At 46.0% G+C, this 12,602-nt stretch overlaps 1 protein-coding gene across 3 annotated transcripts in view; it reads right to left on the reverse strand.

Annotated features, from left to right (window-relative positions):
* MAP6 (microtubule associated protein 6) overlaps window positions 1–12,602 on the reverse strand; it is a 124,397-nt gene that overhangs the window by 65,782 nt on the left and 46,013 nt on the right. For all 3 annotated transcript variants that reach the window (XM_081790335.1, XM_078433086.2, XM_078433087.2), the window contains one exon: window positions 8,657–11,237. In XM_081790335.1, coding sequence (XP_081646461.1) covers window positions 8,657–9,567 — 911 coding nt within the window. In that variant the 5' untranslated portion in view covers window positions 9,568–11,237. The remainder of the gene's footprint in view (window positions 1–8,656; window positions 11,238–12,602) is intronic.

Consider the following 12,602-nt stretch of genomic DNA (forward strand, 5'->3'; position numbering starts at 1 on the left):
ACAGGATAGCTCCTCACAACAAAGAATTATCTGGTCCAAAATATCATTAAGAAACTCTGTGTTTGGTTTCCTATAGCTGCTAAATTGAATTACCACAAACTGAATGGCTGAAAACAATGCAAATGTATTATCTTTTCTTTAAGTTTATTTATTTATTTTGAGAGCGAGAGAGAGAGAGGCAGAAAGAGAGGGAGAGAGAGAATCCCAAGCAGGCTCCATGCTGTCAGCATCGAGCCCAATGCAGGATTCTATCTCACAAACCAGGAGATCATGACCTGAGCCAAAATCAAGGTGGATGTTTAACCAACTGAGCCACCCAAGTGCCCCCAAATGTATTATCTTATAGTTCTAAATTAAAAAGTCTGTAATGGGTCTCACTGGAAAAGATCAAGGTGTCAGCAGAAGCAAGGTGTTCCTTCTGAAGCCTCCAGGACAGAATCCATCTTGCTGCCTTTTCCAGACAAAGTCTGTGTCTTTTAACAGTCTAAAAACCTAAAGGCAGACAAGTGGGTACTAAGCTCTGACAGGGAAGTAATAGCACCATTTCTGAAGGGCTCCTATAAAGATTCTAGGAGAAAATGTATCTAAGATTTCTAGCAGCCTGCTAGGCACATAGTAGTCACTCAATTAGCTACTATTATTATTTCTAATGGTGAAAACTAGCATCTTTAGTAAACATCAAGAGAATTTTTTGGGAGCACAAGCTGGTGCAGCCACTCTGGAAAACAGTATTGAGGTTCCTCAAAAAACTAAAAATAGAACTACCCTATGACCCAGCAATTGCACTACTAGGCATTTATCCACGGGATACAGGTGTGCTGTTTTGAAGGGACACATGCACCCCGATGTTTATAGCAGCACTATCAACAATAGCCAAAGTATGGAAACAGCCCAAATGTCCATCGATGGATGAATGGATAAAGAAGATGTGGTATACATATACAATGGAGTATTACTCGAAAATCAAAAAGAATGAAATCTCGCCATTTGCAACTACATATATGGAACTGGAGGGTATTATGCTAAGTGAAATTAGTCAGTCAGAGAAAGACAAAAATCATATGACTTCACTTCTATGAGGACTTTAAGAGACAAAACAGATGAACATAAGGGAAGAGAAACAAAAATAATATAAAAACAGGGAGGGGGACAAAACAGAAGAGACTCTGAAATATGGAGAACAAACTGAGGGTTACTAGAGGGGTTGTGGGAGAGGGGATGGGCTAAATGGGTAAGGGGCATTAAGGAATCTACTCCTGCAATCATTGTTGCACTATATTCTAACTAATTTGCATGTAAATTTTAAAACATAAAAAATAAAATTTAAAAAAAAACAAAAAAACAAAAAAAAGAGAATTTTTAGTTTGTTGGTTGAGGTCAACAATTTTCTTCATTTAGTAGAGAATTAGAAGCTCACCTGTTAGCATTTATACAACCGATAGAACTTGTAAAGCCAAAGTTGCGTTGATTATAGACATGGCTATAATCTTATGGACAATTTATTTTAATCTTAGTGAACATTGACTGGAATATTTCAGTTTTGCATCTGGGAAATTGAGTGATTCTTAGTGATTATAGACTTAGATTTAGAACTATCACTGGCTTGACTTTTTTTTTTTTTTTTAACATTCATATATGCCATGTTTTTCCCCCTAAGAGAGCAACCAAGAATTGCCTGTATCTTATCTCCTCTCCTCTTTGTGGGTTAGTCTCAGTCAACATTATAGCTCTGAGAGTTAACTGCACAAGATCAACCAGTGATCTAGTAAATGCTTTGTACACAGTAATTCCTCAGTAAAAATTTCCAAATAGGCATAAGGCATTGCTGAGTTAGGTACTCAATGTGGTTTCTGTAGTAAGTTTCTGTTCTGGTCCCCTCTGATTACTCCTTCTTTGTCTTTTTCATGGTTATTCCTTCTGCTGTCAGTACTTTACCCAGCCCCACACCCAACCCCGCCAAATTCTTATATCCCTCAGGGCTCCATTCTCTGATGGCTAATTTTCTATACTCCCTCTTTGGAGATGATATAAATATGTATGCAAACATTCCAAATTTAAAAAAGCAAACCAAATTCAGCATCATAAAATACATTTTTATACAAGTAGAATTTATCTCAGGAATGCAAAGATGGTTCAATATCAGAACAATCTATTAACAGATTCAAAAAGAAAATCATCTCAGCTGATGCAGAAAAAGCATTCAACAAAATTCAATACCAATCCACATTTTTAGAAACCCTTAGTAAACTACGATAAAGAGAAATTTCTTAACCTGATATGAAGCTATCTCATAAAAACACAGAGCAAACCTCACGCTTAACAATAAAACTTTAGAAGCATTTCCACATCTCAAGACAAAGATGCCTGTTTTCACCTACTATCAAAACCACACCCTGTCTCCTCACCAATGTAGCTGTACACACACACACACACACACACACACACACACACACACATACACCACACAACACAGAAATATTGGAAAGGAAGACAATAAATTGGTATTTGCTAAAAACATACATTATCTCCACAGATAGTCCAAGAAGTCCGAGAGGGTCTACAGACAAAACTAATTACAGAGTGTGATAAGGTTGCTGAATACAAGATCAACATCCAAAAATTAATACATATGAAGAATAAAAAATTAGAAAATGTAATAAAATATATAAATAAAATATAATCTTCATAATAGAAAGAATAATTTAAAATATCTTTGACAGGGGCGCCTGGGTGGCTCAGTTGGTTAAGCGACCGACTTTGGCTCAGGTCATGATCTCGCAGTTTGTGAGTTCGAGCCCCCCTGTCGGGCTCTGTTGCTGACAGCTCAGAGCCTGGAGCCTACTTCAGATTCTATGTCTCCCCCTCTCTCTACCCCTCCCCTGCTCATGTTCTGTGTCTCTCTGTCTCTCAATAATAAATAAACATTAAAAAAAAATTTTAATATCTTTGACAAAAAGAAAAGATGTTGGTGTGGCATTAACTCAGAACAACAGAATAGAAAAGAGATCTCAGAAATATATCCAAGCATAAGGGACCTTTATATGATAGGGGAGATTCATGGAGATATTAGCGATGAAAAGTTGAACTTAAAAAGGATATTGGGATTAATGAGTTTCCGTATGGGAAAAAAGAAAATTGGAACCCTACCTCATTCCATACATAAAGTTAAAATCCAGTTATATTGTTAAAGACTTAAATATAGAACAATAAAACTTAAAAATGTGTGTGTGTGAGACACTTGTGGAGAAAATTACAAACTGTAAACGAAGGACATAAAAGACTTAAATAAATGGCAAGCAACACCATGTTTGTATATGAGAAAGCTAATAATTTAAAGGCAGCAAATGTCTGCAAGCAATATTTTCCCAAGTAAAGCTTGAAGTTCACCTGTATCAAAATTAGGTGATACTAGACTGCTTGTTAAACTGTAGTTTCTTAGGCTCTACTTTAAACCTACTGAATCAGTATGTCTGAGGATGAGGCCCAGGAATCTGCATTTTAGGAAATTTGCCAGATCATTCTTTGGTACACTAAATTTTTTATTTTTTATTTTTTTTTCAACTTTTTTTTTTTTAATTTATTTTTGGGACAGAGAGAGACAGAGCATGAACGGGGGAGGGGCAGAGAGAGAGGGAGACACAGAATCGGAAACAGGCTCCAGGCTCCAAGCCATCAGCCCAGAGCCTGACGCGGGGCTCGAACTCACGGACCGCGAGATCGTGACCTGGCTGAAGTCGGACGCTTAACCGACTGCGCCACCCAGGCGCCCCAGGTACACTAAATTTTGAGAACCCTTGCCTTTGGGAAGTAGGTCATGACCTGAATTACACATTAGAATCACCTGGGACCATTTTTAAACTATTCAGATGCCCAAGCCACACCCCAGACCAATTAAATCGGCATTTCTGGGCAAGGCACCTGTGCATCAGCATTTTTTAAGCTCTCCAGTGATGCCAATGTGCAGTCAAGGTTGAGGACCACTGCCCTGGTCCTCAGGGTGAAGGTACATCAGGTCTGTTCAGTTTGCTGCCTGTCCTCATTTGAACATTTACTTCTAGTGCTAACCTAGTAGAAATTGGATTTTATCCTGATCAAGGCAGGTACAACTCCTTACATAAAGGTTTTAACTTATTCATTTGGTATCCCCAGCCCTCTATCTGATACATAGCAGGGGCTTGGTGGTCATTTTTTTTTTTTTTTGAAATAAATCCAACTAAATAAAGCTGAATGAAATGAATCAATGTGTAGATGGAAAAAATGTTCACCAAACTCTAAATATTCTACTGGATTCAGCAAATCTGCATGGCACCTAGACACAGTGTTACACTGTGAGAGGTAGAGAGGTGAACCAAATACAGCCCTTCTCTCCAAGTGTTTGTGATCTGGTGGAAGGGGCAGATATGGAAAACAGCATCTTATAATCAAGCAGACAATGAGAAGTGTGCAAAGTATAAAAAGGGAATACAAGAAAAATTAGTTCTGAACGGCAAAGCCTGGAAGGTCTCCTTAAAGATTCAGCATCTGAGATTGGCCTCGAAGTATTGCTGAGACTTACCCAGGAAGAAATTAGGGAAATGGACAATTGCCCTAGAAGCGCAGGGCAGTTCTGCCAGCGGGAGCCACGTCAGACGGGCCTTTCTCTAACCTTCATGGGAGACTGTAGGGCAGATACTAAAGGTTCCTTTTCTTTCTGACTTCCTTGTTGCTACTCTCATTTGTCAAATACTTTGCCTCTGGTTTATTAATTCTACCTCCTGGTGCCTCAGCTGATTTCTTCCAGGAAAAGTTTCTCATTAGCATTTCTATGGGGAGCACCTGCCACCCCATCTATCCCTATTAACTGATGTCGAGGGCAATGGGGTTGACTGAGAGGGGAATTTTAATCCCCTCCTCATGACTCATCTCTTTTCTAATTGAGAATGCTAGGTCTAAAGTCACAAACGGCTGCCTCGTGAAATCCATCCTTAATATTAAAAATGATAACAGAGGCATGCTTTCCCGATTTTATAATATCATCTATGTCATATGAGTGTACTAAAGACTAATCAACTTCTTGATTGTGAATAATGAACGACATCTGAGATAGCACTTAATGCAAAAATCCCAGGCTAGTGTGGATAGGTTATGAATTAGATGAACTAGTTGAATTCAGAAGTTTCCTCAAAATCATAGCGTCAAAGACATACGATGTTATCTACTAACTGAATAGTGTAGGAGAAAACCAATTAGTATGTATATGACTCTGCGTGCTGAATATATATTTTACATTATACACCAGAATGGTAAACTGATGGATTATGTGTCTTTAAGCAAACTGCTCGCATTCATGTCATGTGACAGATGTCACTTGGAAAGCCCATGAGATGAACTAGTCACCATGGTGTAAGCCACCATGATTTATGTAGAGTGGCAGAAGAAAAGGGTTTGTAAATCAAATTATCTCTGAAATGGAACCCAACTTGGCTTCTAATAAGGCAATGTAAGACTCATCTCTGCCAGCCATGGGGCGTACTTAAATTCAGGAGATATTCGGAATCATAGCAAGGAAAAGAACATGAGGCCATAGGGAAGGAATATCAATGTTCCACATAAGCCTACAATTTCCAGGCATCTTTTTTCTCTGTGGTATATCTGATTAATTGCTTATCTTATTTCTTCATATCTACTTTCACTCAAAGTGCATTTATCTATGACTGGTCAATTTTTCTTCTGAAACAAAAAAAACAATGTTAAATTTCACATCAAATCTGTCATGCACTTAAATTGTCCATTAAGGAAATTGATGTCTCTTAGCAACACTCATTCTCTTAATGCTTCAAAACCCTCCTGATTATACAGCAAAATGGAACTGCTGGCCCAAAAGTCACATGCATAATTAAATTTTACAGAAGACCCAAATGAGAAAAATAATTTTTTTGAGGTGCTTAGAGATTTTTTTTGATAGGTTGGTGGAGTTCTGATAGTCACTAAAATAATCATTCTCACCAGCTGCAAGAGCACAGCCTTCCCCCATTCAATCCCATCACTTGCAGTATGAGTATATTTCTAAGTATTTTTTTAATGTTTATTTATTTTAGAGAGAGAGACAGAGTGAGAGCGGGGGAGGAGCAGAGAGAGAGAGGGAGACACAGAACTCAAAGCAGGCTCCAGGCTCTGAGCTGTCAGCACAGAGCCCGATGTGGGGCTCGAACTCACGAATGGCGAGATCGTGACTTGGGCCAAAGTCGGACGCTTAACCGACTGAGACGCCCAGGCAGCCCTGAGTATATTTCTAACTGTAAAGCCTGCCATGTTTGCTGTACAGGTATGGTAGGGTTTTGTGGGGAAGAGGCCAGATGGAACAAAGGTACAGGCCAAAATATTTGGAGGGTTGTATCTGAAGGGTAGGTCATTCCCTGACTGTCTAGCCAATAATCCATGAACAAAGCGAGTCCGACTACCTTGGAAACATAAACTGAGGAGGATCACCAAAGGAGATTTGAGAATTTGGGATCTCTCTTGATTGGCCTTGACTCCGTGGAGGCGAGGAGGGGTAGTTCCTCTGAGGAAGCGAGGTGGGTGTTAAAGTTCCACCCACCTCAGGGTAGTAGGATGGGAGTAGGAAGATGAGGAGACCAGATCCAAAATCTGTGATGTCGGGCCAATCGCAGGGCTCTCGGGGAATGAAGCGGGGCCCGCCTGGTAAACAAGAAAGCCAGGACAGAGTCGCAATACTACATCTTGGCTTTGTTGTTTATGCTCCTTGTCTATTTGCTCCCTTCCTTTCTTTTGGACCGTCTCTTGGTAGTAGCATGAAGAAATTGTGAAAATTCCACTCCTGATGGCTAGGAGCCAAGGAAAACAATCTTGCCTGACCGAAGCCATGAAAAAAAAAAGTAGTGCACTCCTGGGGGACCACTGTGGTCGTGATAACAATAAACCAAGAGAGAAATGCCAAGTGGGAGGTGGAATTCAGGAAGATGGATTAGGAGCCAAGTATTAGCTGCCCCCTCTTATTGGAGAATGCTTTCCAGAGTCAAAATCTGGGAGGGAGAGGACTTTTGTCTAAAAAGGAAGGATATCTATCTATACTATGCTTCGCTCAGGATATGAGGGAGTGGTCGTTACGTTCATTGGAGAAAGACATCAGTCCGACATGAGGCTACATATAGTGTCTTGGCAAAAGGTACTAACTCTGCAGTCCCCCCAACCACAGTCTCCTGCAGGAAGCAGGCAACTGGCTGTGGCATTGATGAAGGACCCCATAAGCCACATTTTGAACACCGCTAGCTCATTTATTCATCATGCACATCTGTTTCCCCAGAGACCCTACAGCCCAATATTACATGTTCAGAGTCAAATGTGATCTGTTAGCTTCTTGATCTGGGTTAAAACATTAGGGCAGGATGGAGAACTAAGCACTCACAAATACATATTATTGGATATACGAAGGGTGAGAAAGCAAGTTGGAAGGGCTGAGGCTGCAGCCGAAGGAGAATTCTAGAAGGATGGAGAGAGGGAGAGGGTATGAGAGACGGAGGGAGGGAGGGAGAGAGGCAGAAAGACACACACACACACACACACACACACACACACACACACACACAGAGGGAAAATGGATAGGCCCTTTCTTGGAGGCATTCATTTACAGGGAATTTAAATGTGCTAAAGAAGGGCTTCTCAGTGGTAGCAGAATGAGCAACACAACTGGAGAAGATAAAGGGAAAGGAGAAAGGAAATACATCAACAGGGGAAAAGGCTGGAGGTACCTAGAAAGTGGAAATCAGGATAACAAGGCGTCATGCACAGGTTGTAATGGAACTAAGACATTGATTTCACCTACGATGTGCCAGGCATAATTCTCCTCCTCAGCATCTCATGTAATCCTCACGATGTCTAGTGCGGTACCAGGCATATAGTAGGCGCTCAAAAATATGTCGAATATTAATGTTTAATAAATGAACAAGCAATTCTAAGAGAACAGCCTATCATCAATCGCATCTTACAAGAACCGAAGGCCCAGAAAGGTAAAGAAATGTGCTCAGTGTGTCACAGCTACTAAGAGGAGGAAGGAATCTGACTTCAAAAGCCTGATGTAGAAGGAGGAGGGTGATTTCCAAGAGCCCTGCCGGGATTCTGGAAAAGGGTGTGGTGCTTGGATGTCTCCCGGGGACTGAGAGAGGGAGGGAAGAATGAAAGGCCAAGTGGACTGGGCTACGGAGGAGGGGGACTGGGCATTTGGAAAGAGTTCTTCTTCTAGGAGGATGGGGCCCTGCGGGAAGGCACCAAGGCCAGCGGGCAGCAGCTCAGCCAGCAAGGGGCAGCATCCAGGCGAATGCAGCTGGTGAGGTGGGTGGGGCAGAAGGGCACAACCTGTGAAGAAACAGCAAAGGGTCTCTGTTGAGCAGGCAGGGATCTGAGGTGGGGGGAAAAGTGGCTAAAGTGGTATAGGGAAAGACTGGGCAGGCCGGGATGGATAGCGCTAACAGCCTTCCCATAAGAAAGCAGAAAGAAGCCAGCCCTGGAAGGGTGTCTGGGATGCGGCTGGGGCGAGGGTGTGGTCTGGAAGGGGAGGGGCTGCGTGTGCGGCCTGCGATGCAGAAAACGAGCCTCGGCCTGGCAGCTTTCGGGAAAGGGTAAGGGTGTCTTGTCGCCTGCGCCGAGGCCCGCGTCTCACCTGTAGGAGCTGCTCACCGCGCTCGCCACCTCCTCGCGGATTTGCCTGTTGAGGGCGTCCGCCGCTGCACGCCCCTTGCCACCCTCGGGGACAGCGGCCTGGACCTGGGCCTGGGCTGCGGGCAGCGGCGTCTGCTCCGGCCCCTGCCCCTCGGCGCGACGCAGCATCCAGGCGGGCCCGGGCTTCCTGCGTGTGTCGCGCTCATCGGCACCGGAGGGCTTTCCGGCTGCGAGGCCACCCGCTCCGCCAGGGGTCGCCTCCTGCTCCTGGGCCTCCGCGGCGGCCTGCGCGGGCCAGCGCTCCTGGCTCTGCGGCCGACGCTTGGACGCCCCGAGAATTGGCACCGAAGCCTGGGAGGTCGCGGGGATCTGCACGGGCTTGGGAATCCACGGGTGGTCTCCGCGGCGCGGCAGCGGCCAGGCGCGGAAGTCCTTCTGGTACTGGGTCTCGCGCTCGAAGGGCGCGTCGGAAGGCTGGTACTCGCTGCGCGGCCGGCAGCTCGGCTCGGGCCGCTGCACCTTCCAGGCGCGGTAGTCCTGACGCATCACCGAGTCCGCGGGGCCCGCGCTGGAGGCGGAGCCGGAGGCCGGGCCGGGGCCGGGCCCGCTCCGGCCGGGGGCAGCCGCCGCCTCGCGTTCGCCGCTAGGCCCCGGCGCCGGCCCCGTTGCCCGGGCAACTGCATCCAACTCGCCCTGGGCCGGCTGCGTCTCTATGGCGACCGCCCGCGCCGAGGGGGGTGCGTGCGCCGGCTGCGCCTGCTGCTGCGGCGGCGGCGGCTGCGGCGGGGCGCTCGGGGCCTCGGTGGCCTCCGAGTACTTGGTGAAAACCAGCGGCACAGCGATGTCCGCCTTGTCCAGCTGGTTCCAGAAGCGGGCGATGCAGCAGGCCCGCGTGATGCACGGCCACGCCATGATGCTAGCTGCAAAGCTGGCCCTCCCTCTTTCTTTTTTGTGGTTCTAAAGCAAGTCTCTAATCTTACTTCAGTCCCTTGGCCCTCGACCAGTCGCTAATCTGGTTCCCACTGTTTTTCCCTCGGTGGCCTGAGCTACCTCGGTCTCCTCCCTCGGAGAGCACCCAGGAAGGTCAAGCTATCACTGAGATAAAGTCCATAAAGTCCCCCGATTACCGGCTGCAAACGCCTCCGGGAGCCGCCTGCAAAGGTCTTGGGAGAGCTGTCGGCTGCGGGCACCGATGGTTGAGACACAAGGCGTTCCCGAGTCCCCGGGCGAGGGCGTCTGGGTCGCGCCCCTCCCTGCTGTGGCGGCGGCGCGCAGACCCCGGCCAAGCGAGGCGACGCGAGGCGAGGTGGCTGCGGGCTTAAGCCATGGCGTAGAGGAAAGGCCGAGGAGTGTGGCTTTCGGGTCCACGAACGAGGCTCTATTTTCCTACTCCGAGGCGTCCCGTCGCAGCCGGCCACCTAGCAGGCAGGGCTCGGAGGCGATCACCTCCAGCGGAGACCGAGCATTGCTGCAGCAGCTGCTCCCAATGATGCTGCAGCCACTGCCGCTGCCGTCTCTGCTGCAGGGAAGCGGCCCCACCCTTATCTACGGCTCGGCAGGGGGAAAAAAATCCAGGAAAGATGCTGAGAGAAAGCGCGCTGCAGAAAAAAATCACCTGCTGTCGTCAGCGCGCGCTGCTGGGAGCTCGCCCTCGCTCTTTCCCCTCCCCCCTCGGCTCTGGCAGCTCCTCCCTCCTCAGCTCCTAGGCAACAGCAGAATCTGGGGCCTAGGTGGGTTCTAGTCCCAGCCTGGTGACTGACGTGCTGTCCTCATGCCGGTCGCCTCCCCTCCGGGAGCCTGAGGCTCCTGTTTTGTAAAATAGGGCCAATCGCGGAGGTGGGGGGATTCGGTTTTTAAAATATGAAGGATATCCCTAGTGAAATGTCTGTCCCAGAATAGATGCTTTTTAAAGAGAAAGCTGGTGTTATTGGCCAGTTACTAGGCGGGATTGGCTAGTAACTCGGTTTGGCTGACTCCTGATCCAAGCACTTGCTAGTCATGCACAAACCTTGTTCAGATGTGTGGGGATGTGAGTCCCCAGGCTGGTGGTGCGGTAGCCGTTCCTTTTTTAGAGGTCTTTTAGGGGAAAGGTGTCTTAGAGCTGCCCAAGAGCTACCAGCCCCTATTCAGCCCAGGGGCCACACTGGGGAGAGACATGGAAAAGAACATTCCTGGAAGGGACCTAAGTGTGGAGATTGGGGGCAGAAAGGAAACAAGGGGACAGACTCCTAGGGCAGGGTGGGTCCTGATGCAAAGGGACATTCTGGCATGTTCCTGACCCCTGGCTTTTGCTCTTCCTCTACCTAAGAGGCACGGTAGATCTTGGAGTTAGTCAGGCTTGATTAAGCTCTGACACTTACTATCCGTGTCACTTGGGCAAGTTGGATCATCCCTGGGCCTCAGTAGCTTCATTTATAGAATGGAGGAAATGATAGTTACTTCCAAGTGATTTGCTGAAGATAGTTAAGGTCTCAGAGTGGAAGCTTTGAGTCAAATCAAATCCACAGTGATTCAAATTCTGGCTTTTACATTCCTTAGCTGTACGGCCATGGACATATCACTGCACCTTTATGGTCTTTTATCTGTGAACAGGGGTACCAATTCTGAACTTGCAAGATTGTTGTGAGAATTAAAATGAGATATATATATATATATATATATATATATATATATATATATATATCTCCATGCTCAGCACAGAGCCTTATGTGGGGCTCCATCCCATGACTGTGAGATCATGACCTGAGCCAAAATCAAGAGTTGGACACTTAACCGACTGAGCAACCTGGACATCCCTAAAATGAGATATTGCACTAAAAATGCTTACCACAACATCTGGCATACAGCAATGGCTCAGTGAGTGGTAGCTATTGGTAGTCAAAGGACCCACCCAGGAAACCCTAGGTGGAGCTTCCCAAGCAGGCCAGCCACTTGGACATCTTCTCCAGGAAGACCTCTTGTTTTTCTAAGTACTTTGGCCTCTTCTTCATGGCCCCCCATTTATGTCTCCTATACTGTGTTCTACTGTCTATCCCTAGCAACATTCACTGGTCTTCATCTCTGCTTCTCTCCAAGATAGGTAGAGTTTTTAGCATCAAGTAAGCTGGGGCATTGGTGTTTCTGGGGAAGGAAGTCACTTATGTGTTTAGATTGGGAACTGACTGCAAAACGCAGCTGGTCTGTGTGTGTGTGTGTGTGTGTGTGTGTGTGTGTGTGTGTGTGTTTTAACCTTAGAATCAAACAGGATGAGAAGACAACTCTGATTAATCAATTACCTGTTGAACTTCCTCCTACTTGGGTCTTTGTCTTTTTATGATTTGATTTGAGTTCCGCAAATAATATGGTGCCTGGCACTGTTTTCCAGTCATTAGGAAATACATTTCTATAAACAACATAATCTGGTCTGACCCCCAGTTCTGCAGAACTCCCTGGGATTTGGTGCGTGTCTTTCCAATAATGATTTTCAAAGGGATTGGAAACTGGCAGGGGCTACTGAGAGTCATTGAGACTTTACCCTGCTTTCATTTAACAAGTCTAGTCTCCTGATGTCCACTCTGTGCCTTGGGCATTGTGGAACACAAACGAATTCTAGCTCCGAGGGAGCCCTCAATTAGAGGGGTGTGTTATGGGAGGACTGGGAGACAGACAAAATAAACAATTAGCAAGCAGTATGGTCAGCGTAACAGAGGTTCATTCATAAGGTGCTGAATGTATGACTAAGGAGAGATGAGTAGAAGCTCTCCTATCAGTATTGTAAGTAAGAGTATTCCAGGCAACTTCATCGTCAATATCACCTTCCACCTTCATTCATTTGGATTTTTAAACCACATTCAATGGTACAACTTTCTTGAACCATCCAGTACCTGATAGGATAGATAAATCTAATGGTTACCTGTTTCTGTTGCTTGCTCAGCATCCATTCTGATGACAGCAGCACCTCATTATTT

This window comes from Panthera onca, chromosome D1 (genome assembly GCF_046562875.1).
Source record: "Panthera onca isolate mPanOnc1 chromosome D1, mPanOnc1 haplotype 2, whole genome shotgun sequence".
In the NCBI taxonomy this organism is placed as follows: Eukaryota; Metazoa; Chordata; class Mammalia; order Carnivora; family Felidae; genus Panthera; species Panthera onca.